Here is a 27,859-nt window from a genome sequence, read left to right as displayed (position 1 = left end):
TTAATTTCTTTTCCTACAGCCCAGCAAAAGCTGGGGACAGCTGTGCAGAAAGCAGGCTTCCCACCAGGCCGTGATCTTGAAGATATTTTTGGAAAACAGGAATCCTAAAAAACATGTATCAGTTATAATCCTTATACTCTAATACCTGTGCAAAGGCAATCCTACTTTTGGTCTGTTTGAAATCCAGCATAAAAAGCGAAAAACAAAACAATATTGTATTTGATTTAAAAAGCCTACAATCACTTCTTTTTGCTGTACTTTCCTGGGAACCTTTGCAAGGAGAAACTGCCACAGGTGTGAAACTTAAAATACCTGCTTTTCTCGTGCTTAAGTGGCGATCCTAACGATATAACACAAGCTACTTGTTTACTAGCTTGTCTGCATCTGGAGGGAACTAGCCTATAGATATGAGCTCTTTCTTTGCCCATGAAAAGGAATCTGATATACAAGCTTTCTTTATCTAACTTTTGCAAAAGATAAGGTGTTTCAGGTCAAAGATTTGAAGAGACAGGCAGAGAATTACAGGTTATATTTGCTTTCTTCTTTTTATACATGGCTTCCTACGTTGAATCCCCCAAAAGGAAGAAGACTTCTTAGTCAGAAGTGCTGCCTACCGAGGCCTTGAATATGCCTGATGATGCCAAAAAAACTTTCTGAAAACCTCCATGTCCAAAAAGCTTGGGACTGCCTTTCTTCCCCAAGCTGCAGAACTCTCACTGATGTTTGCTGTGAGAGTAAGCAGTTCCCAGCCTTCTGGAGGGCAGACCTTCAGCACATGCTCTTCTGCTCCACAAGATGGTAAAGTACAAGTGTAGACATCTGATTCAGTACAGTTCTGTGTTGACAGAAGATTTTTTTCTGTGTTACTCTGAGTTACTAGGTCCATATTCCTACTCGTACTTCAGCAAATGTTCTCTCTTCTGTTTCAAGTCAATGTAGGCAGCAGCTGTAATAATTAATATATTTTAAATATATTCTTTACACATTTTTTGACTGAAACATGAATGTGCCTGAAAAATCTAAGGGGTTTACTTTCCTATGAGGAAAATAAATTGCAGATTATATAGTTACAGTCTGAACTGGTTACCCACCTGCACTACAAGATGAAATTGTACTGCTGGATAATATTTGCTTAATGAAGAGGGTGTTCCAGGTTTTGCCCAGAGCCTCGGCTTTCTACCCTGGTTCTGTCTTGTTTGGCTTTCCTGAAAGAATTCATTCACAACCTAATCTCAAATTCAGCATTGGAATGCATGTTTTAAATCTATCCCTCATGCAAGGGTGTGTTTTGTGTTGAAGCTTTTGGTACTGCTCTGATTTATCAGTGACCTTGGCATGTCCACTCATGTGCCTCCCACTCCACCTCTACTGGAAGACAAAGATACCGCATAGTAATCCTCTTCAATGAGATAAACATTTTTGGTTGTTTCTTTTTTTCAAGTGACCACGTTGCTGATTTGGAAAATTGTCTTTTATTAATGCTTGGAATAATTGTGTTGTTTTGTCTTCTCGTGAAGAAGTTATTTGTTCTTGGAAGTGTTGTTTAAAGGCTAACTCAAATGAGGAAACACCTCTGCTATTGCTGGCCAAAGTCTCTCAACTTTTTTTTTTTCACTTCATCTTTTTGATGCTGACTGAGTGAATCTTTTATTTTAGTTGAAGTTCATATTTTGCTCAAACCTCCTTTATGTGTCTTCAGATGCAAGTATAAATCTTTTTAAGGAGATCCTACCTAGAGTAAGAATGATTATTTTGAATGCTACGGCTTCTGATGACCATGCATTGCTTAACCTCATGCTGAAGGAAGATGTGATACCCAAGGTGTATCACCAGGCCTTACTCCATGCAAAAAGACAGAGAGGACCTACCTAGGAAGATATCATTGACATTTATGGAAAAATAGGATCTGTATTTGAACACTTTGGGTCCCCACTATTGTTTAAACCTCTGTGGCAATAAACCTCAAAGCATGACAGTTAATTAGCCAACAGGAACCAAGTACTTATCTGGTAAATCAGCTTTCTCTTTTTTGTATTGTTAAAGATTTACTTTTGTTTATTGCATTCTGACATAGTGCAAAGTGCATCAGTGGGGAGCAGCCAAGGAAGAGAAGAGAGCAGAATGTAACCCAAGAGCAGCTAAAAGCAGGTCCACCCATTTAGGGTAGCTCTCCAATAGTCATTTACATAGTCAGTCCATAATAAAGTTTAATCCTTGATATCTTTGCAGAATGAGAAATGCAAAGTAGGTCAAGGACCACAGTAAGGTCAGTTTTTGTCTACTAACATCTCAACCATTGATAACATCTCAACCTGAGCAGGATTTGTTCATGACCCATCCTGACAGCTCATGGTCAGGATATCACTCATCTTTTCCAAGCGTGTATAGGAAGAACATTCTCTATTGCAAATTCCAGCTGCCTATAAGCACAAAATTTACAATATCTGTAACAGACTGCTGCATGTTTAAGGGGAGGAGGAACTTAATGACTTAAGAAGCTGGATTCAAGAATTGTGAGGTTCTTAGTTGGCAGATGGGGAGATAAAAATCTGAAGTCCTTATAATTGTGAGGTTGTAAACTTACTTAACTTTTAAGTCTTGCCCATCAGAAGATTAATGTTGTGTATAATGGAGAACAGAAATAGTGTTGGGATAATCCCAACGTGGTCCATCCTGTGTAAAAGATAACTTCAGCTTAGTTATATCCCTCAGAATGACTTTTAGAAAACAATTCTAAAAAGATAATCAAAGAATAATTAGTAGAATATGCAGACAGTCCTGTAAACTGATGGGAGAACTCTGGGCTGCAGCACAGGGCTGTGTGTGAAGATTTTCCTCTCCTATAATATGGTACTGGGCAACACTTTTCAGGGCATTTCTGAGAAGAAATAAGATAATTCATTAGTGGGAAAATACTGAACTGGAAGATCTTAGTGCTCCTTTTCCATTCAAATTAATACAGAGGAGTCATATTTAAATGTAGAAAATCACAGCAAGTAGCCTAGGGTGACATAAGCTGGGACAATATATAGTCTGCTTTTAATTAAATCCCTGAAATGCTTGTAAACACTTCCACTGCTTCTCATTTTTGTAATGCTCATGCCTAAAATCTTCATTCAAAGATCATAATCCTGTCATGCCTGACTCTGTATTTGTGTCACAAAGCTTGGATTAATTGAAGACATGACAGAGGGAAACCAAAGTATACCAGAATAGGCATTAGTCTTCATCCATCACGTGTTCAACCATTATCACTGTTTTCTAGATTTTGTAATTAGAAGCAAAGCTTGAAGAAGTAGCTTCAAAAATATGTTTACCAGGAAATGACTCAAACTATTCAACTAAACTTTGAAGCAATTTTTTTTTTTTTCTAAGTTTCTTTTTCCAATCTGTTCATTTTCAGATCTATGTTCAATGACTTTCACTTGGCAAAGACAGCACAAGTCAGGAACAGACTGATACCAGCAGGTCTTGATGAATCTTTATAATATCTGGTTGAGAAAGCTTCAGATTTCCTCCACTTGCAAAGTGCATCATTTACATCAGTTTTGCTGTGCTTCCAGTGCTGGTACATTCTGCTTGTTCCTTTTGCTTTAGGGCAGCTTATCTTCATTTTGAATCAGCAAAAACTGAAGCACAAAAGCAGGTGCTCATCTAAAGAGTTTAGGCACTTCTCAGCTGACTCCTATCCTCTTTATACTCTGTGTCTGAGACCATCATTAGAGATTAGTCCATTAGATGAACCAGTACTCTGATTTGCTCCAGCAATTCTTTCCTGCTGTTCCTAAGCAGCTATGGCTGTTGTGCACAAAGTGGCAACTTTTTTTACTGTAGCTACATTAATTGGAATTACAGTAAACAACTAAACTCCTTTGTTCTCCAAACTTTCATTCTTGAAGTATATTGATTATACCAAGGGATTACAGCCTCAGGAATGATGAAGCTTGCCTATGGGACTGATAAAGGAGCTTGTGATTTGTGAGGTTGTGCTGCATATTACAAGATTAACAATAACCCTCCTGATAGTTTCTAGGGGTTTTCCTTGCAATGATTGTATTATAATCAGCTGTTCCCAGGAAAGAAAGAGCTTTATCTCTTCTAGGTTATCTCTTCTTTATCTCTTCTAGGTTAACGTATTCCCACAGAACCTGGTGGAAGTGGAGCTAAAGGAAAAAGGCTTACACAGGTCAGCAGCCGCTTTGCTCATAGGACCTGCTGTTGCCTTGTGAGGAAGCTAACTATTACCAAGTGGCTGACCAAAAACATGCAAGTCCTGGATACCACTGACTTGATCAAATCTCACTGCTTTCCTTTCCCCTTCAAACCCTGGAACTTTGCTATAAGCTATCACTTACAAGAAGCATTTGCTCATTTGAGGATAAGTTCACTCTTTTAAGCAATTTCTAACTTGTGTAGGTCTTTGCATAATAATTTAAAAAAAAAAAAAAAAAAAGAATTGAAAAATAGGAAAACAGGGTTGCATTGCCAAACAGGAGCAATTATAGGCATTATGGTAGGAACACTCATTAGTTAAGTAAATTTTCATCTTTGTCTTATGCCAGATAGGCACCAGCAAGGTGTGACTCAGTCTGAGATTCATTAGATGAATAGTCGCTGTCTGCCAAATGGTGGTACCAGAAAACTCTGAATGTCATGTAAGCTAGACAAGTTTTATGTTGCATAGAGCACCATACTTGTCAGTCTGGACCAAGGGCAAAAGCCACTTGCAGAAGGTACCAAATTGGCTTTGTTTTGGCAGTTTGTAACCATGTGAAGGTTACTTTCACTTCTGTTTGAGCAAATGGAGCTCCAAGGTAAGAGTGTTTGCATGCTGCCTGCTTTATTCTTTCCAAGGGACTGTTAAACAGCGTGACTTTGGGACAGATTTGAAATGGGAAAAATATTGAGAATTCTGGGGAACATCAAATCTTGTTCCGCCAACTCTCAACCAGTTTCAGTTTCCAAGTGGATAAATGGTTCCGTTCCTACTAAGCAGCAAGTGAAGCTTCGTAGCTGTGGTGAGTGACAGGTACCAGTGCTTACTGTACAGGGCTGCTGGAGGGAAGCTTCCTCTTAGTTTTCCTCTTAGGAATTCCCCTAAGCCTCTAACATTTCAGCTGTGACTTGCCTGGCTCATTTCCGCCTTATTTCTATGAACCGAGCAGTGAGAACAGCTCTCCTTCTGATCTGGTGCTGAATCCAGACTGAAGGAACGGGAACCACCACCTAAGGTCAGTTTTTCCTCAGTTCTCAACTGCTATGCTTTTGTCATGGTAAATTCATCTAATCTTACATGCTGTGAAGAACTGTAACTGTCTTGTGTGTCAATATCTGAACTTGTATTGCTTGAAGCATTCTTAGGATGAAGTCTGAAGTAGAGGGGTGAAATTTTGGAGGACTTTTAGTCATGTTAATTGTTTGAAAACGTGTAGTTTCAGGTTTTGAGGGGAACATGCTTGTACTCTGTATATATACTGCTTATACGGAAAGCGAAACTGCGGAGTATTGGAATAAACTAGCTAGTTTCTGTTCTTCTGAATCCTCTGGCTAGAAAATGTTCTGGTTTAGGAGGGTAGAGGTTCTGATGGAGAAGGTCTCTGAATATGAAGGTAGTTTGTCTGCTAAAATATAGGCAAGGGGTCTGCTCTGTCGCTTCATATCACCTCCCTGCTGAGATGGGAGAGAGGGGCACAGCTGTGACAGCAGAGGCACTGCTGGGTTCAGGAGTTAAATTCTGCTCTCTGAGATTTTCTCAACTCTGACACCTGCAGGACAGCACGTGAGCAGCCTGCCCACACTTAGCTACCAGGCAAGGCTGGTGAGGTTTTGGGGTTTGTTTCTCTAATCTGTTGTTCGTCACTATACGATGAAGTTCACAGAAAGGCAGAAAATCCTTCTGGCTGACATCTGTACTTTTTCAAGCTGCTCTAAACTCATCTGATGGAAGCAAAGGAGAGTAAGGTAGGACATACAGCAGATTTTTTTCCAGCATCGTTTCAGTTCTTACATTTTAGACTACTGCATAGGTAAGATGCCTGCTGTTTGGTGAAAGTATTATCTTTTGTTTAATCACATGATACAGCAGGAAAAGATAAACAGGCTTTCAGACATAAGCTTCTCATAGATTTGAAATAGAAACCCAAACTTCCAATGCTAAATATAAGCTGGGCACTATTATCCTTTGCTTCCTAAACTGAAATGAAAATTAAATTGTAAGGCAGTTGTTCTGTTGTACATTTTCAAGGGCCATGGAACAGCAGCACTTCTGCTCATCACTTCTATGTCTCTACCTCTGATCCAATATAATTTGGGGATTAATGTTTCAACAGTATTATTCACAGCGTGGAAACCAATGTTCTGCAAGGCCCAACTTGTTTAGATTTTATATTAATTCAACAAAGAGCGTGCAGCAACAATTTGTGAAATTAATGTGATATGTTTATAACCTCCTTCTTGGTTCTCATGAAGGTTTGTCAACTTCTGCTTTCCATTTATAGTAGGGCAGGCAATAACCACAACTTTTTGTAATGTTGGTAATGTAATGAGGCCACACGGTATGAAAAAGGAGAAGTACCTGAGTGTAGGTCACTCCTACACGTGGGGTGTTGCCATGTCCACCTGCTCTCCTAAGATTTAGCTCTAGATTTGGGTGTCTTCTGCAGAAGAATGCAGAGAGATCCATTTCCAAGATGCACAAAGGGACAGCGCCGCACAGGACTGGGAAGGAAATGAGGATTAGTTCATAAGAAAGTAGCTTGTGGTAGTGTGACTGGTTCTGCTTGCTGCCTTCACCTCAAAATATGATTCTCAATACCAGACTTCTATGGTTGCAGTGTGTGACCAGCTATTTTAACAGGATGCAGACTGGAAAATGTGCTGGTTGTCCATTTCACATTAGTATCTGAGCATTGTGGAGGATTGAATGACTCGGATCATCAACATGGATAGCAATCATATCAGAGATCTGTAAGCACTGAGAAGCCAATATTTGTTGTGGAAATTGATAAAGATGATGAGTAGCCAACATGTACAGTTATTCCACTATCTGTGGAATGTTTGAGCTTATGCTGGCGCTTGCTGCACTAACTGGAAGCATACAGAAGGGATCTAAAGAAACGTAGAAACGAAGCAGATCCCAGTCCATACAGAAATGTGGGAGAGCAGCAGGAAGTACAGGTGTACAGAGAGAGTTCTCTGGGTTTTGTATGGCACTCTAAAATGCTTAGCAATTCTTAGCTCATGAGCAGGTACTCACACAAGTTCTTAGTGTATCTGTAGTATAAATTCTTTTTTTTTATTTGTCTAGTGCAGGCAGATCATTGCTAAGTCTGGAAAGAAAATGGATTTTAAAATTACTGTGATAAATTTTACAGTGCCAGCAAGTGCCCTGTTACCAGAAATGAATTCCCAATGTGATCATACACAGTAAACCATAAAGTTTGGGGAAGAGCTATATAAAATAGCTGTGCGATCTTTTGCAGTTCTTTTCTGTGCCGAGGGGATGTCTCCTAGTGATGTCTGCAAGTCTCATGAGCTGGGATGTAACATCCCAGCCAGAAGCTGCTGACCCTGAACAGACATTGTCATAGCTGTACAGAATGGGGTACTTCTTCCATCCTCTTCACTGTAGTTTCCTCATTACCTCAATAACTGCTGGATCTGTGCTTGCACCACTTATATTCTGATGAAGTTAGAGAAGTTGCAGTTTATTTAGTACTTGCCAGGTTGTTCTGGGCCATGTGGTCAGACTGCAGTATCCCACTCTCTTGAATGGAGTGAAAAATGGGTGAGTCTCATAAGACTGACTTAAAATTACAGACCAAGGTGCAGATTGCAATGAGACTTACCCATAAGACCAATGAGACCAGTTCAAGGGCTGTCAGATTTCAATGGCTTGTGATCAACAGAAAGCCACAGTGCTAGACTTTTACTTTTGATTAACAGAAGTTGTCTCTGTCATAGCTAACTGTTTTGTGATCTGATTTCAGACAACAAGAGACAAATCATGGATCCAGCATCTGTCTCTGAAAATGGCTATCTTGATTTGCTGCTTTGTGATATTGATCCAGTGCATCTATTTACATTCTCAGATCCTAAGTCATCTGGAAATGAAGTTGAATTTTTTGCAGGTTAGTAATGCACTAAAAAGCACTTGAATAATTTAGATAGAAGTCATTGCCATCTCTTCAAGATTAAGTGGTCATTCAGTGGAAGTTCATTGTGGTGGCTGGACTGAATTCACAAGGTACTTTGTTTTGCAGTATGATAATTTTGTCCGTATAAGTATATAAGACAGTGACTGCTTCCAGAAAATACCACATATTTAAAGACAAGTGCAAGGTGCTGAACCTGGTCCAGAGCAATCCCAAACATCAGTGCCAACCAGAGAGTGAGTGGATGGAGAGCCTCTCTGAGCTGAAGAACTTGGGGGAACTGGTTGATTAAAAACTCGACCTGAGCTGGCAATGTGGGCTTGCAGCACAGAAAGTTAATCCTGTTCCATGCTACATCAGAAGAACTGTGGCCAGAAGGGTGAGGGAGATAATTCTTCCCCTCTGCCCCACCCCTGTGAGACCCCATTGGCAGTGGTGATTCAGCTCTGGGGCCCCCTACACAAGAAAGACATTGGAGCAGTTGGAGCAGGTCCAGAGGAAGGCAGAAAGATGCTCAGAGGGCTAGAGCACCTCTCCTAAGGAGGCAGGCGGTGAGAGCTGGGGTTGTTTAGCCTGTGAAAGAGAAGGCTCTAGGATGATCTGATTGGAGCCTTGCAATACTTAAAGAAGGCTTAAAAGAAAGATGGGGAGAGACTCTTTACAAGGGTGTGTAGTGATAGGTCCTTGGCTATGGTATCTGTTAAACCAATGCTAACTCCTTTTTCATTCTAGATCCTGAAATTGATACCTGCAACTATGAACAATTCAATAATATGGATTTCCTGTGTACGGTGGAAAATGATGAAAATGAGGATGAATTATATCTCTCTTCCAGCGCCAGAGATGCTTATGCTAGAATAGGTATGAAAGCTTTCCTTTTTTTTTCCCCAACTCTTGATATCTTAACATGATCATTCTTTTCTACCCATTTGGTCAACCCATCTTTCTTACAAATTCTATTTTCACTCTAAAGCAGTGGCATATATTCAAGGGTCCTCATGCACAATGAGTCTAACCTTGGTACCTAAAACCATGCATTGTGGGGAAACAGATGAACAGCAGCCTGTGGTTGTCAGGGGAAAATCTCTCTATTAATGGCTTCTTCTGCTTAGTGCTTCCTGTCTCCACTTCTCCTTTCTCATGTTCTTTGTTTCCTGACCAACAATTTACAAGAAAATCTTAATTTAACTCTGTTATTTCAGTTATATTGCAGAACTCTGTGAAAAGTAGTGAACAATTTTTGCTGTGAAACATAGTGTGGTATTACTGTTTTCCTGTCTCTTTTCTTCTTTATAGCTGAATTAGCAGAATATGTACTCAAGGATCAGCATGAGAAGCAGGTGGAAGATGCTTTTGGTAAGATTTATGTGGACAAGTTTAATTTTCATCACAACAGAGATCTGGATAACACCTTGCACTGTACTTCATGCTCACAATTAGAACACTAGCAGGGTTTCTGTCATCAGGTATCCCTTTCCACCTTCAGCTTTCTCTCACCCAGGAACTGTGTCCTGACGAATTCTGGGGATATTTTGTTTTTTGCAGGATTTTCTCTGTGATAGCAGTTGTATCTGTGGTCAAACTGTTGATCACCTCACCATAGCAATAGGGTAGGCATTGCTTGACATGCAGTATATGCCTACAAGGAGCATCAGACTTATCAGCATTTGACACAGATGATGTGCATATATTCAGTAAGCCTGACACACCAGGAGGACTTATCATGTGTAAAAAATCAGTTCATGCACCCTTATTTCTGTCTAGGATGCACTAAGTTGCCTGAGAAACCATGTCAGCGTTTACTTCTCCCAGATCAACACAGGAATGGTAAAAATATACGCAGTGAATGATTTCTTCATATCAGTACTTGATCGGAGATATTTGCTTGACATCTTGAGTTTTGATTGTGGCACAAATGCAGCAGTTTACTGTTCTAGAGAATCTGTATTAATGTGTGGCTACTGAGAAATATGTAGATTTGGAAAGATTCACACAACATCTGCACATCCTCTTTTATGCTTGGGGAAAGTAATTTGAAATTGCTTGCTAAAGGTCACACCATATCCAGGACAATTAATTCTGGCTACAAGATGCCCATGTGACCTTTAAAATGTTTCTTACTTCTCCCTGGTGTATTTAGAATTCAGAGTGAAGAGGTTGAACCTAATGGCAAAATTGGTGCTGATCTTGGAGGAAATGAGATCCAATATTAATATTTATGTATTCCTGTAGAAGAATGGTACAGATAGCTTCACTGTTTTGTAACATGAAAAATATATAAACAGTTTAGAAAACTTTACTTTTCCTCTAAAATAATTAATTTTTTTCATATATATAATGACTGATTAATGACTGAGTACCTTTACTGGTACAGAGATCACACAAATGCTCTAATCTAGCTGAGATCCAGCTATGATGTTTAATTATTTGCACATAATTTGTAGTGTTTAAGTAGCCACTGAATTTCTCACAGTACATCAATGTCTTCACTCTGAAAACTAACACAGAGTGACAGAATCTATGGCTGGAGTTCTGAGGGCTTTCTAGATCCTATAGCTTTGGGTGTGTTTTGCAGAATGATTTCTGTCGTTCATCTCTTATTTGGATCATGTTTCATCGCTGCTGTCTTCTTGCGTCATTCTCTCACTTTTATCTCCTCCTGTAACGTTTCTAGGAGAACAACAGTTGAGATTTGCAATATTTCATCTTTTTAGCAGGGAGCCTTATTTTGGATGAAATGGCTCTTGAAAACACTGAGAAATTCACTGACGTAAAGATGCAGAAATGTCACAAAAGAAGTAAGTAAAAACATTGAGAGCCTGAAAGGTTCTAGAGTTTGGATTCAAAACCTGGATTAGAGTGCTTTGGTTTTATATGCAGCCTCAGTGCATTTCTCATGTAGCTCTTGAGTGACACAAGCAGATGTGCTTCCCCTGATTTTTCTTATCCTGTATAGACATTAAGTGAAAACTCCCCCCAGAACATTCTTCACAATTAGCAGAATTTGTTTTCCTGTAACATGACATTAACCGTGTTATATTCCCCTCCCTCCCCCCAACTTTTTTGTTGTTGTTATCCATGTGAGAGTGTCAACCTTGTTTGCAGTGTATCTACAGCTTAGCAAGCATTAGTTCAACTATTTCCTCTTTAACAGTAAGAAAAACAGCAAAGCTACACTATTTCTGGCAAAATAAAATAAAATAAAATAATCTATAGCCAAATTCAAACTTCAGGATCAAGTAAACTAATATGACACTATTCACATTCATGTTTAATGTACTGGACTCATGCCGTTCTGAAGTAGATGAATTGAAATTGTTAGCATCCTCTTTTACTTTAAAGTGTTAAAATAAGTTTCTACAGTGGAAACTTAAAAACAACAAACTGACTTCTCTTTCTGTCATTTACTGTCCCCTTTCTTTCATCCTTTTTAGGCTCTGCAGAGAATTGCTCTGATGCTTCAGAACCTAAATACAAGAAAATTGGTAAGATACTGGCTGAATAGGAAAAGATTATTGACCATACATTGACTCATGTTCCATAGTGCCTTCCTGTGTTACATGTAGCTCTGCCTTGTAAAGAAGATCTGCTGACATAGATTTTACAATTAGCATGGTGGTGCATTTTTATGCTTCAGTGCTTCTAGTCAAGTAGAAACTGCTGTAGAATCACATGCTTCTTACTATGCAGCAGTCCAATTCATGATAGAAAAATGACTTTGTCTGTGTCTAGAGAGGCACAGTTGAACTTTTCTAAAACCACCTGAGGGCATAAAGAAGACCGATGGAGAACTGGAGCAGTGACAAACTTTGTAACTTTTTCCATGTACACCTTTGATTTATGAAGTATTATGTGACTCTGAACAAAAGAGGATCAATACCAGGAAATGCCAGACTGTGGCTAAGTGTGACACTTTACAAAAATATAGCAAAACATATTAGTAAAAATAACAGGGAAGAGACTGCTTCTTGGCTCAGCCCATATTCTACAGTTCTACAGGAGTGTTTGCATCTAAACACATCTGAATGTTTCTAGAAAGAAAACAGGCCAGGAAAAATAAAGAATTTCATTTACTCTTTAGATTTTGCAGAGTAAGTTTTAGAAAGTTATTAATTTATTTATTTTTTCACAACTCAACTGATAAGAATCAGTTTTTTATAATATCTACTGATCGGTTTTATGATATCTATTAATACCTCTTCTATAGCCCCCCCAGCTTCTAGCAATGAAGTAACTTTCTCTTTTTGGTTTTTATCTCATTTTTACTTTTAAGTGGATGCCCCTGCAGTACCAACAGGGAATGGATGCTTACTTACGATGTCTCTCAACAGCCATTCATCTGACTGCACTTCACTAACTCACCAGCACATGTCCTTTTCAGTTCCTACTATCAATGCACTGGGAAGTTTTGTAATTCCTGGTATGTACCATACAGCTGTAGCTGTACACTCTTACTTTGGTTGTTTTATTGCATCAAGAATTAACATTTGTTTAGTTCCAATTTCTTTCTCATCCAGGTGTTAGTAAAGGGCTTCTAGATGATTGTATTTGAAGTGATACATGTCATCTGTGTCTTTGCAATAGCAGACCAAAATCTAGTGTAGAATTTTTTCACAAAAAGTGAATTCTTATCCAAGTGATGGGCTGAGCAGCCACCTTGGTTTGATCATGTTCTATACAGCAGAAGGTGTGCAGGCTGCACTGACAAGTGCTCATGACAAAGACTCACAATCTGATACCTCTTGCTGTTAAACCTATGCTGGGAACGAACCCAAAAGCTTTATGTAAGTTGGAAGTCTGGGGGTATCTTTATGAATCTAGGTGAAACAGCATGAAGTAGTGGAAGAAGTTGTCACACAACAGAAACTCAGAGCTATGTATGACTGAGTTACAAACACTCCATCAACAAAAAATTCCCTGGTTTAAGGTCAGAGGGAGGATGGTCACTGGCTGCTTGTACAGCTGTGTTATGCAGTTCTGTGCAAAGGGTAAACATTCATTCTGATCTGTAGTATCGATACATTTTCTCTCTTCTTGATCTGTGGTCTGTACGTTTATGGACTTTGCCCTGAGTACATTGCCTTAATGTAATAGATTTTGTCTTTTGACTGTCAAGACACAGCGGTCACTCAACACTGGGTAATCCCCTGTATTTCCCACTTATCGTACCTTTTAAGAGTTTATTCTGATGGGGTCTGTGTCCCTCATGTGATCTCATGAGCTGTAAAAATACATAAAGTCATACAGTTCTGTTTCATAAAGTCTCTGCTGGAAGTATTTTCCCAGAAAGTACGAGAAAAGATAATTATCTTTGAGAAGGCTGTTTAGTTGTTTTTAGAAACTTTCTGAAACAATAAGACTGAAAACAGGAGAGTAATGATACTGCTGTTTCAGGGTCTTCAGTACCTTTGATTCCAGAGTGTTTGCCAATTAGCATGAAAGACAACAGAGAGAACATAGACTTTGTGGATCCTGCTCAGCAGAAAATTAATTATTTTCTTGGAAATGGCACATCTAATGCTATAAAAGATCCAGGTAAGAACTATACTTTTATCTGCATAAATAGTCAGAAAGTACTGGAAAAGTCATTGCTGTTAATATCAACTCTCTCATTTCATTCACTAATATCTGTGATACACTGAAAACTCTCATTTGTTTCTTGTCAGCACTGACTTCCTCCTCTGAATTAATGGTATCCCCAGGTTTTCAAGTTAATTCAAATGGTAAGTATAACATCAATTTGCATATATACAGTACTTTGGATTGGGGAGGAAATACTCCCTTGTATTTAAAGCCAGTTCACCCTTGCTGGTTTTACTAAAGTTGATTTCATTCAAGAGAAAAAAACAACACCAGAGGCATTTCATGCTTTATATTGTTGACTGGCTGCTTAGTGTAGTCCGGAGTATGAGGCAGGTAAGGGCTTGTAGATCTACAGGGTCAATTACAGAAAATTCAGCTTGCTACAAAGGAAAAAACCCTAATTAAAACCCTTACACAAGCCCCTTGTGTTTGAGTACTATCAGAACAGGACGCTGTGCCATTGCTGTCTTTTCCTGAGCATCTTAAGTGCCCTGTGCTGGAAGCCATGCTGCAGTCAGCTTCTATTGGAGCCGTAAAACCAATGTCTCATTTAACTAAACAATACAGAAGCATAGTATACAGAAGGATTTATAAATAGATCAGAGTCTTTTTCAGGCTGTAACAGTCCCAGCTGGGATAGCAGACTTCTCTCTGTACTTTTCTTCCAACACTGAGAGTGCAGGGAGATTTGTTTTCAGTACTTCCTCTCTTTCCAATCTCTGCGTAATCTGGTGATTACAGCTGCTCGCAGTTCAGTGTTTTGTTGCCCTCTGGTGGCTGACCCAGCCCACAAACGCACAATTTTGAAGTGGGAATTAACAGGCAAATACTCCTAGTTTTGGGAAAACACTTGTAAATGTTGTATACTGCTGTTAATTTTGATGGTATAAACGATTCATGTGTGTGAATGTGAATTTTTGCACATCAAAAAAGAACAGTGGATGTCACCTTGTTATGATATGTGCTCACACTGTTGGAACTGCTGTCATCTTTTTGAGTGTCGTGCAGCCTTTGTTCACATCAGCTCAAGTGTAATACTGTGTAATACTGTGAGCTTTTATTTCCCTTTCTCGTGTAAAATAAATGATAATATTTTCATGACAGTACGTGTTTTATGTTGCAATGAACTTGAATATTTGGATTCATTTTCCTGTTAAAATTAGTAAAGCTGAATCAGTAACTATTTGAATATCTTTCTCAAGTATAATGTTGTGTTTCAGGCTTAGAAATGTTCAAAGAAGTCCAAGTTCCAGTAATTCTTTCTGAAGAAACTTCAAGGAGACCAAGTGAGTTTATATCCTTTGAACTTCAAACTTCCACAATTTGCTGTTTTTCCTTCTTAGCAGAATAGAACCTTTCTATGTTTTAGGGACTGTCATTCTCAACAATTTGTTAAGTTGTTCCAACTGCCCTGAGCTCAGTTCCTGCTTTTAAGATCTTAGACCTGTACAGCTTTGGACATCTAGCTATACGTCCTACCCAAGCGATCAGTCCTTATCTGTTTTATCACTTCCATAGATATCTTTAGATACCATTACTGCAGTCTTAACTGAAGTAATTGGAGCTAGATAAATTCAGGCCTACATGCTTTATGGGAACTAATGTATTTTGACCATATTACAGTCATGTGCTTAAAGCACCCTGAAGCAGTGTTATCATTTTTGGACTGGTTTCTTCAGTTTGCATGTGTGTTTTTTCTCTAGGGTCGGTGGAAGCTTTCTGTACATCGCTTATGGATTACTTCCGAGATGTATGCAAATCTGTGTCTGTGGAGCGTGAAATGTCTCTTGATCACATTTATATTGATGGTACACTTAGGCAAAGCCAAATTGAAACCAAGCCTGGAAAGAACAGTGTAAAAGCAGCAGAAAAGGATTCAGTAACTTACAGTCAGCAAGAGAAGGAAAAGGCAGTCCTTGAAAGAGACCAAATATTTCAAATCCCAGGAGGTAAAGAGTTAGAGACTAAAGTGATTGTGGTGCTGGGAAAAGCAGGAATGGGCAAAAGCATTCTTGTTCAGAAGATCTGCCAGGACTGGTCCAATGGCGAGTTTCCTCAGTTTGAATTTGTCTTTTGGTTTGACTGCAAACAAATAAGCTTGCCTGAGAAGTGGTACAGCTTGAAGGATCTACTTCTTGATTTTTTTGTAAAACCTCAGGAGGGAAGCAAAGAGATCTTCGAGTACATACTTCAAAATGCTACTAAAGTCCTTCTGGTTTTTGATGGTTTGGAAGGGTTGCATGGCCATGAGAATTCTCCTCATTACTCAGCCAGCCAGCCTATCAAAGACTTGTGCCGCGTGAAGGAGCTGCTTTCAGGACTCACCCAAAAGAAGATACTCAATGGCTGTACTTTATTACTTACAGCAAGAACAAAAGAAAAGGTGTGCCAGTATGTGTCCAAAGTGGATAAGACTATTGAAATAGTAGGATTTTCCCCTTGGCAGAGAGAACTGTACATAACCAAATATTTTGAAGGATTATCCTCATGCAATAATGCACTGGATTTAATCAAAGAGTGTGAGTACCTCTTCAGTCATTGTTACAGCCCTGTCATGTGTAGATTTGTTTGTTTTCTCTGTGAGACAATACTTGAAATGGGAGACCAAGGCCTTCCTTCAACTCTTACTACACTCTTCCTGAAATACGTTCAGCAAAAAATAATGCCTACACAGACAGATGTTACAGATGTTACACTTGCACACAGTCAAGAGAATCTTGCTTTGCTCGCCTGTATTGCCTGGTGTCTTGGAGAAAAGCACCAAAGTGCCATGAAAAGTGATCTTCTTCCTTCTAAGAAAGTTAAAGAGTTTGCTCTGAAGAATGGATTTTTCCTGCCATTTGCATTCCCCAAACATTCAGGTACAGGAGAAGAGGAATATGGGACTATGTTCTCTGATTTTGTCATTCAGAATTTCCTGGGTGCACTTCACCTTATACTAGCAGAAGGCATCAAGGACAAAAGTCTAATAAAGTACCTGTCTTTTCCATCCAAAAAGAAGAAACCTTATAACTGGTTACATTTAGTGCCTCGGTTTTTGGCTGGGTTGTTATTCCTCCAGGATGACACTTACTTCTGCTCCCTTTTAAACAAAGGTGTAAAAAAATCAACCAAGAAGCAGAAAATGCTGCTGAAATATATTAAAAGGTTGCAAATAAACAACCTCTGTCCAGAGAGGTTACTTGGGCTTTTGCACTGTATTTATGAAACACAAAGCGATTATCTCCTGCAGCACGTGGCCTTAAGGCTCAAGACAGACTTATCCTTTCTGGGCGTTGTTCTTACACCACCTGATGTCCATGTACTGTCCTCTACTTTGGAAAGGTCAAGAAAAGAATTTTCCTTGGATTTGCAAAACAGCAGTATTGACACACATGGGCTAAAAGGCTTGGTTGGCCTGAAGAATGTGACATCATTCAGGTTGGTCATTCTGTGTAGATAGCAAGTATCATTCATAAAGCTGCGTGTAGATGACCCTTTCATGAAGCAGCAGTTATACCTGTTGTTTTATCACTTCGCAGAGCCTCCCTCAGTGATACAATCAGGCTATGGAAATATTTAGAACAGACAAAAGACTATGAACTGCTGAGAGCATCGACAGAAAAATTTGTTCTTGATCCCTTTAAGGCAAAGACAATGAAAGACATCAGTGACCTCTCTGACCTTGTAGAAGTGCAGAAGATAATAATCAACTGGTAAGCTTGTTTATGATCAGGATCCCCTTTAAATTCTTTTTAATGCACTATCTCGGTTACTAAGATGTTTCTCATGCTCTTATTCTGTGATTTATTTAGTGTGCAAGATGCCTCTGGTAGCAGCAGCTATGAAATTCCTGCCATAAAAAATCTGAGAAAACTAGAATTTGCGTAAGTGAAACGCTTCTCTGTTGACTGCTGTCTGATTACATTTAGGGCTGTTGTGGGGACTGTCTACAGTGTGTATTTAGATTATGGTAAAGCATTAAGTAAAACCCATTTATTTACATTTTGCTCGTATTAACTACTTTTAGTAATTTACATCCAACTAAAAAAAAAAAGTAATTTCTGGATCCTGCAGTGATTCGGATCAACATGGTTCTAACAATTTTGTTTGATTTTACCAAAATTCAGCTCTTTATAATCAGATGCAGATCTCATGTCAATATGCAAAATGCAACATTGTGATCTAAGTGTCCATGAAAGAATTTTTCACCAGAAATATTCAGCCTGTTCTACCTGAATTTTCTGCCCCATCTAAGTTTAACCTGTAAGAGGAAAAGGCCAGAGAATGCCTTCCAAATTAAGTACGTAGTACAGTTTTTCTGGAAGGGGGAAGATTCACTTGGAAACATTGTCTTGAAAAATGAGGTTTATTAGCCCTTACGTTTTCCAGACTGTAAAGCAGCTTACAAATGTAGACATTTCTCCCTTCTACTGCTTAAAAGTATCCCATGTTAGGGAGTTTGGGAAGAACTGACACCAGTGCAGTGGAGAACTCTCACCAGGTCTTCATCTATTTCTTGCTCTGCATATCTGACCTAGTTCAGAAGTATAATGCTTGGCCTCACTTCTGATTTTATGCTTCTTTCTCAGTTCCTTTCCTACTCTCATTTAATTTTAAAACTCTGCTTAAAATTCCATGCCTTTTAATTAGGCCGATCTTGTTCTGATACAAAAGGAATTCCAAATGAGATTAGCATCTGAGGGACAAATTTGATGAGCAGATGCCTAGAGCTGGAATACTATAGTTCTATTTATGCCTTAAGCTGCAGCAGAATGATGATCTTAAGTTAGTTTGAATTGCCAACAATTGGAAAAGAAATGAGAATATTTTTACGTCTCTGTTATCAAGACTGCAATAATGAAAATGGGAAATCTGAAGAAACAGAAAAAGAACAGAAATATATGAATCTAAGCCAATTGAGAGTAGTCTTGCAAAGAGTATAAAATATGCTAAATGCGGATACTTCTTCTAATCAAAATACCTCTGTGCAAACAGCTCTGCTCTGTCTGACTTTGACTTTGTTGGTTCTCATCCAGAGGCTTTGGAGCAGAAGTGCTCCCTGCAGACTGTAGGGAATGGTTGCTTCTGAGGAAGGTGAACTGTCTGGCATCCGGGGCTGTAGGGGAAGAGCTTACTTAACAAATTTGTAACTCCCTCTGTTTTCTTTCTGACCGTGAATCAACTGCTGCATGTCTACATCTGTTTGTTTTCCTCCAGACTGGGTCCTGCGTGTGGCCTTCAGGGATTCCTTAAACTTGTGGAAATTCTTGCAGCATTTCCATCACTGCAGCATTTAGAGTGAGTAAAGCTAAGGATTAACCTTGCTAATACTACACCTCAGCAGCCCATGATGAGGAGGGAGGTTGTTTATTCAAGAAACACTTTATTTGTGACAGGACTACCTACTTTGATGAACAAACTGAACAACAAAAACACTCAGTGAATATAACTACAAAATGTGAAGTAGGGCACTCAGTAGTGGCTCATTCAATAGCCCTACTATCACTTCCCTGGGTATTACCCAGTGATGAGGTTACTTACAGCGCCCTGCTGCTTGCCCATGTGTTTTTTATTTCTCCTTACAGGTTCTGTAAAAGACACTAAAAAGGTACTCAGATAGTACCTGCTTTCATTCTGCCCATGAATCTTGGTGCTGTCTTTGTACTTTTCTTTACCAGGGGAAACAAGTTATGTCTGAATTTTAAGCTGTTTTACACTAGAAACAATGAGTACTGGGTTTTGAGAGTGCCTTTAGTCAATGGTTCAGCCTATAAGCCATTTCTCTGTATTGTATCTTTTTATGATATTATAGGAAAGCAAAAGGGTCTGAAATTGAAACAAGCCCAATGTATCCTAGTGTTGTCTGTCAGATCGGAAGGGGATCCAATACCTAAAATACTAATTACCTAAAATTCTTCCACCTGGATACCTGAATGAGGAAAAACTTCTAATGCTCCCTACCTGGCAGAGTTGCTGTTTAGGATGGGTTTTGTGGCTTCTGCTGCATTTTATCAGTTTTGTGTTTCTATGTGCACAGGAAATCTTATTCCAATGTTGCTGGAGCACAGCTATTTCATAACCATTTTAATAATCCTCAGCATATGGTGGAAGTAAGGCACTAAGTGCTACCATTTGCATATCAAAGGAAATGGGTCAAGCCATTTGACTAGGCTGTAAATTTGAATAGCAGAAAGCAGCTTATTAGAGAAGCTGTGCGATGGTTCTTGCTGATTGAGGCCACTGCTGAGAAGCAGGTTCTCAAGACATACAGAATGTTCTCTAAGGTGAATAAACCATAAATATTTGTATTCAAAGGAAAGCTAATTCTCTCTTTTTGTCGTCATCCAGCCTTGATGCTCTGAGTGAAAATGGTATAGGAGATGAAGGAGCAAAGAGCCTGTCTGAAGTTTTTCCAACACTGACGTCACTGGAAACATTAAAGTAAGTTTCGGGGTTAACAATTTGGAACTTTTAAACAGAAGTAGACTAAACTGAGGGCCTAAAGAGACTGTGTGTTAACAATTACAGGCAAGACTAACCCATGGGCACAATAGAGCAATTAAACTATGGACATATTTAATCTGCATATTCATTAAGTAAATAGTTTAATCCTATTGCATTTCCTTATTTCCTCCCAAGGTTTATAATTTGTCTTTTTCCCTGCATTTGGTCCAAACAGATGTAATTTGTGAAAACTGCATTAGAAAATAGAAGATAGGGTACATATGAATTATTGAAATGTTTCTGCCAGAGCTGCCTCTAAAAATTAAAGCAATGCAGGGAAGAATGAGGGCCAGGCCAAGGCAGACATATGCTGAGGGCCACAAACATTGAAGGGCAGGAGGAAATAAAGGAAGTGAAGTTGAGATTCAAGGGGAGTTCACCTTGCTGCTTCTGACTCTAATGAGGGAGTGGGAGAGAAACAAGTTGCCAGCCCCAATCACCACTTCGTACAATCAAGACTCTCCTCTGCTGATTCTTCAGAGGACTGAATTTTGCAGTGTGAAAATGCAGTTTGCTGTTATCTTTTCCTCCTTTTCATCTCTCTGCTCTTGAAACTGTCCAATTTCACAGCCTTGTGAGGCCATTAGGCTTCCCAGTGTATATTTGTGAGTTTTTTTGTTTTTGGGTTTTTTTTTGCTTTTTTTTTGATTGAAAACACAAGTTACTGCTCCACGTTTTTCAGAAACTGGCCAAATTTGACCCAGAGGATAATCTTGTTTATAAGAAAAGATTCTTGAAATTCAGTCTTAGTTTCTAGCAAAGCTCTCGGGTTAACAGTAACTTGAGGTTTTATCATATTGCATTGTAGCATCGCATTTGTTTTTCAGGACATCTAAAGTCAGTTTATTACACATTGTAATCAATTAGAATAAATGTGTACAGCTAACAAAGCAATTTCATTTACTGTAGCTTGTCACAGAATAAGATAACAGATGTGGGCGCGGAGAAACTAGCTACAGCTCTGCCCTCCTTGTCTTCATTAACAACACTAAGGTAAGTGGTTGTGTCCTGTTGGGCTGTTTTATACAACATTCCTCACTCTATCTGTCAGAAATTACTGTAAAGAGAATAAATTTGCAATAGACAGCCTTTTGATTTCATTCTTACACAAAGTTTGTAGGGAGAAGGTGAATGTTTGACTCAGTGTAAACATACAGAAGCGTATCTCAGGAATGCAACAAGAACTGTGCTGGTTTTTAAAGCCAATTCACAATACCTGGTGATCAATAGTGCCTTATACAAATATACACACATGATCAGGGTCTACTGCAAGCTTATGCAGAGCTTTCTGAGCCAGCAGTGAGGTAGTGTGTGTTTGCAGATAGAGTACTAATGGTCCATCCCAATTGGTTAAAATATCTGGCATAGGCCTGAATGAAGTGACACAGGAATGTAGGAAACTGCTCTGCAATTCTGGAATAGTTTGCTCATGCAGAAATCTGGATGCAGTGTGACACAGCTTTGATCCTTGTTTTCATGCAGATTTTTAATTTCCTCCAATGTGTCAGGAGTTTCTCCTTATTCATTAAAAATTCTAGATCTGTTTTTGCTGTAGCTATGAAAGCTGGAGGATATTTATGACCGTGTGCCTTGATATAGAACATGGAAGTGTTTTAAAGATTAACTGCAATTAGATAAGGATAAGTTGGGCGTACCAGTCGTATCTAGAAATCTTTGATCTAATACAGAGTCTGTTTACACTGCCCATAACTCAATTGTGACTATATTGATTTTATTGTCTGCAGCTTATACAATAATAGCATTTGTGATTTCGGAGCAGAAAACCTTGCAGAAGTCCTTCCAGCAATGGCTTCCTTAAGAGTGCTCGAGTGAGTATGGAATCTATTGAAACGGCCCAGGAGAGCTGGCTTGTGTGGATACTGAAAATTCAGATCTTCCAGCTACGGGCAAAAGAGACAGAATTTGAGGGGGAAAATCTCTCTTTCGTGGGGTTGTGCTATGCTTAGAGACTGACATTTGTTGAGACAGAAAATTGTGGAAAGACTGAGAGATGATCCCTGGTGTGATTTGCCTGAAAATCTGGAGTGCAGCAGGAAATTCTTGAGAGGGCTGGTGTGGTTCTAGGAAATGCTGAAGTCTTGAATTGTTGCTGCCTGTCCTTATAGAACAGCTGTGCTTCACTCCCAGCCTCTTGTGAAGGGGAAAAGCACACAGTGGGAGTACAGACAGTCAGGGCTTAACAAGCAGTTCTCTACAGATGCTGTGGAACCACTTGAGGCCACCACAAGAGATGTAACTTCCTAGTTTTTTAGATACTTGGTAATAAATGATTTTGGTTTGTTTTTTGAATCATGGATCTATTTTCCTTTTTTCCCTTCATCCACAAATACACTCCTGTAGTCTTTTTGCTTTTGAATGAAATGTCACTGGTACTGCTACATGATCGGATCTGAATTAACAAGACCTTTGTGTTTCTTTTTCCCCCTCAGCATTCAGTATAACAAAATAACTGGTGTTGGAGCCCAAAAGCTGACTGACAGCCTAAGAAAATGTCCCCATATAAAAAATTTAATGTAAGTCTCCTGCTACGTAGTTTGCTGAGTCTTAAGTCTGTAAATCAGGTGAGAACTCATGCTAATGCAGTCTTTGGTATTTGCCAGATTCCTAAGAGGCACTAAGAGGAATGCCAAAATACAAAAGCAGTCACACAAATGCTAAAAATGTATCACTGGTTTCAGCAGCTTTAAGTCCCCAGTGCCACAGGCAAACAAGCTTGTTCTGCTTTAAGTACAGTTGGCACTCCAGTGTTTATCTTCTACCCTCCCAGCGCCCCTGGTATCTGTGCTGCAGAACTTGTATTTGAAGGATAAACAGTGAACAGCCACCATTACAGGTTAAATGGACTGAAGCTGCCAGTGCATGTTCCAAAGGAGTTTGATAGGAAGCTAGAGAACAATTAGGGAGATAGGACTGTGGTGTGTCCTATAATCAGAGTCAGCTGTGGTCTGGGAGAGTGGACTGCTTTCTTTGGAATGAAAACGTATTTTCCTTTGCTCCATGGCTTAAATAATGCTATAGAATGATTCAGGGGGGGAAAAAGAAAAGACAAGTCAAAGCAAAACTCCATTATCTCTAACAACAGCATGTTTACATATATTATAAGACAGAAACAAAACCTAAAAAACTGTGGAATGAATTAAGTCCTAAAATCTTTTTTCTGAACTTGCTCTTACAGAATGTGGAATCCTACAATTCCATATGGAGTTCTTGAACACCTTCAGCAGCTGGACTCTAGGATCAGTGTGTAGGTTCAGATGATCCTATAAAGGTAATGTAAATCCTGGCTCCTTGAGACAGACAGATTTGGTTTTCTGACAGATTCTCATAGGTCTCATTAGCAGCAGGCAGCATCTATGTGTATGTGGCTACATAAAGAGATGCTGGCACAAATCACTATTACAACAGATCACCTTTCACCTGTCCATCTTGATCTCCCATTTCCCTAATGCCAGCACTAGCAGACTGCAAGGGCTGTAATAATGAACATCAGGGGCTCCTGGTTCAGTTCAGTTTAGTGCCTGGCAGCAGGCCTGCTAACCTCCTGTCTTCAGCTTTGCAAAACTAAATAGCTCTGAGTTCTTCTCATGAGTTCTGTACACTTTAGGGATTGTTTTGTGATGTTTTTTAGTGAAGTCACTTCTTTGTTTAATACAAAAACACCACAGCTGTTTTGTCTTCGTATGAACCTGCGCCTGTACTGTACTGAGAGCAAACCATTCATTCCTACATTCCTCTTTGTCAGAACATTTTGTGCAGTTTGCCCACTCCACTTTCACTTCATGGATTCTGCCTACACAGCCTCAAGGATCCTTGAAATAATTACATCCTTAGCAAAGAACAGCTTGCTGATGATTACCAGGATTTTACAGCCTTGACACCACCAGTCTGATGGAGATGCAGCAGGCAGTTATGGGAAGTTATGATTTCATTTAGGATTTCTACTCTTTGTTTTCCACTATGTGCTTCTTCCTGCTCCTGTGAAAAAAATACAATGCAGGATGAATCAGTGAAATGATCTCTGCAAGGACCAAGCAGTCAGAGTCAAGTCAGACAGCAGAGACTCTCCAGCTTTCTTTCAAATGGCCAACATCACACTGCAGAGTGGTTGCCAGGCTGCTTAAGCAGCTGTTCTGAATAGTCCTGCAGCTGCCTTTGGCTCCTGAGTTTTGTATGACTCTTGCTCTCAGTGTGCTAATCACCACATGCAGATTTAGCCATTTTTATAGCTCACATCAGGCTACAAGTTTTGGAAGATTCAGGTGCTGTGCCAGCTTCACAGACTAGCTTTATACAGCAGAACAGAAAAGCTGTAGTGATGATTAATAGCTAACAGCACAACAAAATACCAACGCTTTGTCATGTTGAAAAATCAAACCTACTTGGAGAGAAGACATTAAGGATCATAACACTGCTGGGCAGCCTCATCAGGGCAAAGTTTTCTGTAACTCCTTACATCTTTCTCCACAACCATTTTCTTGTGTCTGCAGTGCATTTTTTGTGGCACAGGTTACCACATTAGTGCAGTATCTGAGCATGTGAGGAAGCCTTTATCTTCATTAGCACTGACTGGCAGCATAAGGAAGTCTGGATTCTGTCTCCCATCTGGAAACATCCAGCACCCACTGACCACTGTTGTGTTTCTTCAGAGCACATATCTGCAGTCTTGGCAGTGTTAATGGCGATTAAGCTGACGTGCTTGGATCTAATATCCTGTTTCCACTGTTTCACAGGTAACATAAAGAAGAGGGGAAGGTCTATTCTGTGTTCTATCTTACCGCTTTATGAAGCAGGAATTAAATGCCATTTTTTGTGATAGTGGCAACATGAAAGAAGTCGCACTGAACCTTCCGGGTGATGCTTGAAGTGGGTGAATGGTGGAGTTCACATATTCTTAAGAGGTCATTTAAAGTGCTTTTTAAAAACTCAGTTGCATCTCCTTTGAATTGATGAACAGTTAAGTAACACATTTCACAGAAGAACAACTGGATAATTTCACTATTAAAAGTGAACAGGAGTCACCAGTTTATTGGCAGTAGGAAATTCTATCACTGATTCATCGAAGTGTGTGCTACAAGCTGCTGCACCTGCAGTATCTGAAGTCATGAGAGATGGAAATTACTTGTTTCGTGGTGCCATTGATAAGAACGATTAAGTTTGTTTTGATTTTGGACTACCAAAGTTTATGTTTTCACCTGTAAATCTGGATTAAATGGAAGTGTCTGGGTCAGAAGTGTAAAAATGAGCAGTCTGGAAAACAGTCTGAAATTGGGAATCTAGAAGTGGCTCTTTTCTTTGTGTTCATTACCAATGCTGACTTTAGAAAGGTATTTTTTATCAAATAACTGTCTTGTTACAGATTCCTTCAAAAGGTTGGAGGGAGAAAAGAGACAAAACTGAAAAACTATCAGGGATTTTTTTGATGATGTGACAGAAATCCAATTATATACAAACAGCTCCAGCCCGGTGCACAAAAACCTTCAGAGTGACATCGCTTAAATGTTTTTACTCTGTCACAAATGGAAACTTCACAAATGTGAGGTCTTTTCTGTTCTTTAGTGAAAGAATTTCACTCAATGTGAGCTACTACAAAAAGAGATTGGGTTGTAAAGTGTCAGCTGAAGTATTTGTGCATGAAATTCTGAGGAACTGAAAACAAAAGTTGGACTTCTGAAGCCTGAATTGAGATTTAATTGTCACCTGCAAGCCTGAGACTAAATGCACAAGCATCTATTTTATACTTGAAAATGAAATCACTACTTTGTGTTGTTGACATGGTCTGCTTCTGCAGAGTTATGAAGAATTAGCCGATGACAGGAAATCACGTATTTCAAAGAATTAACCTGGATCTGTTCTGCTGGCCTCAGTGTTATTTGAGCCAGATCCTGGTCCTACTAAAAGCAATAACAAAACAACAGTCTCCTTTTCTTGCACTTCAGCCTTCTGAACGCAGAAAAAAAATAACAATTATACAGAAGCAATTGTCAGGACTGGCTCCCTGCATGTCTGGGTGCAAGTTGGAGACAGGAAAGCAAAGTTGGATGGTAGAAGTTAGCATTTATTATGCTACAGATTGGGAAGGGGGAGGGATGCGTACCTCATTTTGCCAACTTGGGGTTAGCTCAGCAACCTCCTTTAAGTCTCTTTTGCTAGGAAGCACTGACAACACTGACCAAGGACATTTGCTAATGAGCATCTCTCAACTCACCTTCCAAATATTGTTACTTGGTTTATAAACACCCCCAATTTAAACAGTTCAAAACCTCAATCTTTGTTCTTCACAGCAAATTCTATGTTTCCATTAACATTTCTGCACCTGCAGAATCCTGACAATTTAAAGAAAGAAGGAAGGAAGGTCTTCTAATTTGTTTCTGTTAAAAAAACTCAGGATCCAGACCTAAGGAGGTAATAATACAGGAGAGCAAGGTGAAAAACACTATGGAGAATGCGATTCTAACTAGAAAATTATATTTTCCTTCATATATTTTCCTTCAAATTCCAGCCAGAGGTGTGGAAAAAATTTATTTACGTTCCTCTCTTCAAGCTGCTTGAATGGGAAGTAGCTTGAGCTAAATGCAGTGTGACATTCCCATCAGCCTACAACACTCCACTCACACAGAGCTACAGTGAACCCTCCACTTGGCTTCCTCGAACCACGCTTTGGATGACAAATGCCCCTTTAGGGATATATTCTGCAGCCAGGCTTCACTGTGACTGAATCTGAGAATATGCTGTTATTGAGGCAGCTGAATGTTACAGCACTCTGCACTGCTAAAGCAGCGTTGGGTATTCTACTGTTCTCTTAGTGGGAGATATATGCTTATAATGTAGACTGTAAATTGTGATGCATTGTTTTGGTCATTTTATACATCTTTTTACAAGTATTAATAAAAGTGAGTATTCCTTTTTGTAGTAGCTTGCAGTACTCACTGAAAATCATTTCCATTTTCTCTCTGAAACACTGGGAAACCACTGCTGAACATGATGACAAGCTGAAGGTTCTCCTATTCCATGGTAATGGCAAGCAGCGTGTGAGGCAGACAGCACAGTCCTGCTAGCACTTACCAGTCCAGTGGTTTGGAAATGGAGAAATAATGCTTTCTGAACAGGCCATGGATCTTGTGAAGCCAACTGGTGGGCTGTGCATCCACAGGTAGAAGGTATAAAAGTGCTGTCTGAACCTGCCTGCTAATAACAGAAAAAAAATCACAGATTCATGGAATGGCTTGGGTTGGATCCCCAGGGATCATCAAGTTCCAGCCCATCTGGGGCTTCCTGCAGTTACAAGTTTTTAAATTAATCAAACTCTGGATGCTCTTGTGTAACGGGGCTTGTGGAAAAGGCTTTCATCAGTTGAGTGCCTTGTGTGCAGAGGACTGAATTCACTGGCTACCCTAAAAAAGATACTCTGTTCAAATCTGCATTCCAAAATATCCTGTTAGGATGAGAAGAATGCTTATCTTGTCTCTTTGTGCCCAAATTCTTTTCGTTAGATCTGAAACCTTGCTAAAATTCTAAGGCTTGTTTTATGATGGTGATCAGATCTACTTTAATCTGAGCACTTTCCCCATTATTAAAATATCTAAAGTTGAGCTGTTTTGAGAAATGGGAAATCTTGA

General features: G+C 39.4%; 1 protein-coding gene across 1 annotated transcript; it reads left to right on the top strand.

Moving 5' to 3' along the window:
* Positions 1-634: 634 nt before the first annotated feature.
* CIITA (class II major histocompatibility complex transactivator) lies at positions 635-27,151 on the top strand. The gene is given in 21 exon segments (XM_072349372.1): positions 635-678; positions 680-798; positions 7,989-8,129; positions 8,886-9,014; positions 9,450-9,509; positions 10,868-10,951; positions 11,579-11,638; positions 12,427-12,573; positions 13,548-13,688; positions 13,820-13,876; positions 14,957-15,022; positions 15,440-17,156; positions 17,258-17,431; positions 17,531-17,602; positions 18,936-19,016; positions 20,067-20,159; positions 21,132-21,215; positions 21,968-22,051; positions 22,673-22,756; positions 23,419-23,511; positions 24,974-27,151. Coding segments are annotated over 20 exon segments (3,510 nt in total). The 3' UTR covers positions 23,492-23,511; positions 24,974-27,151.
* The last annotated feature ends 708 nt before the right edge of the window (positions 27,152-27,859 follow it).

The sequence above is a fragment of the Excalfactoria chinensis genome, chromosome 14 (assembly GCF_039878825.1).
Source record: "Excalfactoria chinensis isolate bCotChi1 chromosome 14, bCotChi1.hap2, whole genome shotgun sequence".
Lineage (NCBI taxonomy): Eukaryota > Metazoa > Chordata > Aves > Galliformes > Phasianidae > Excalfactoria > Excalfactoria chinensis.
The sequence above is the reverse complement of the archived record's forward strand: the minus strand, read 5'-3'. Positions and strand labels throughout refer to the sequence as shown.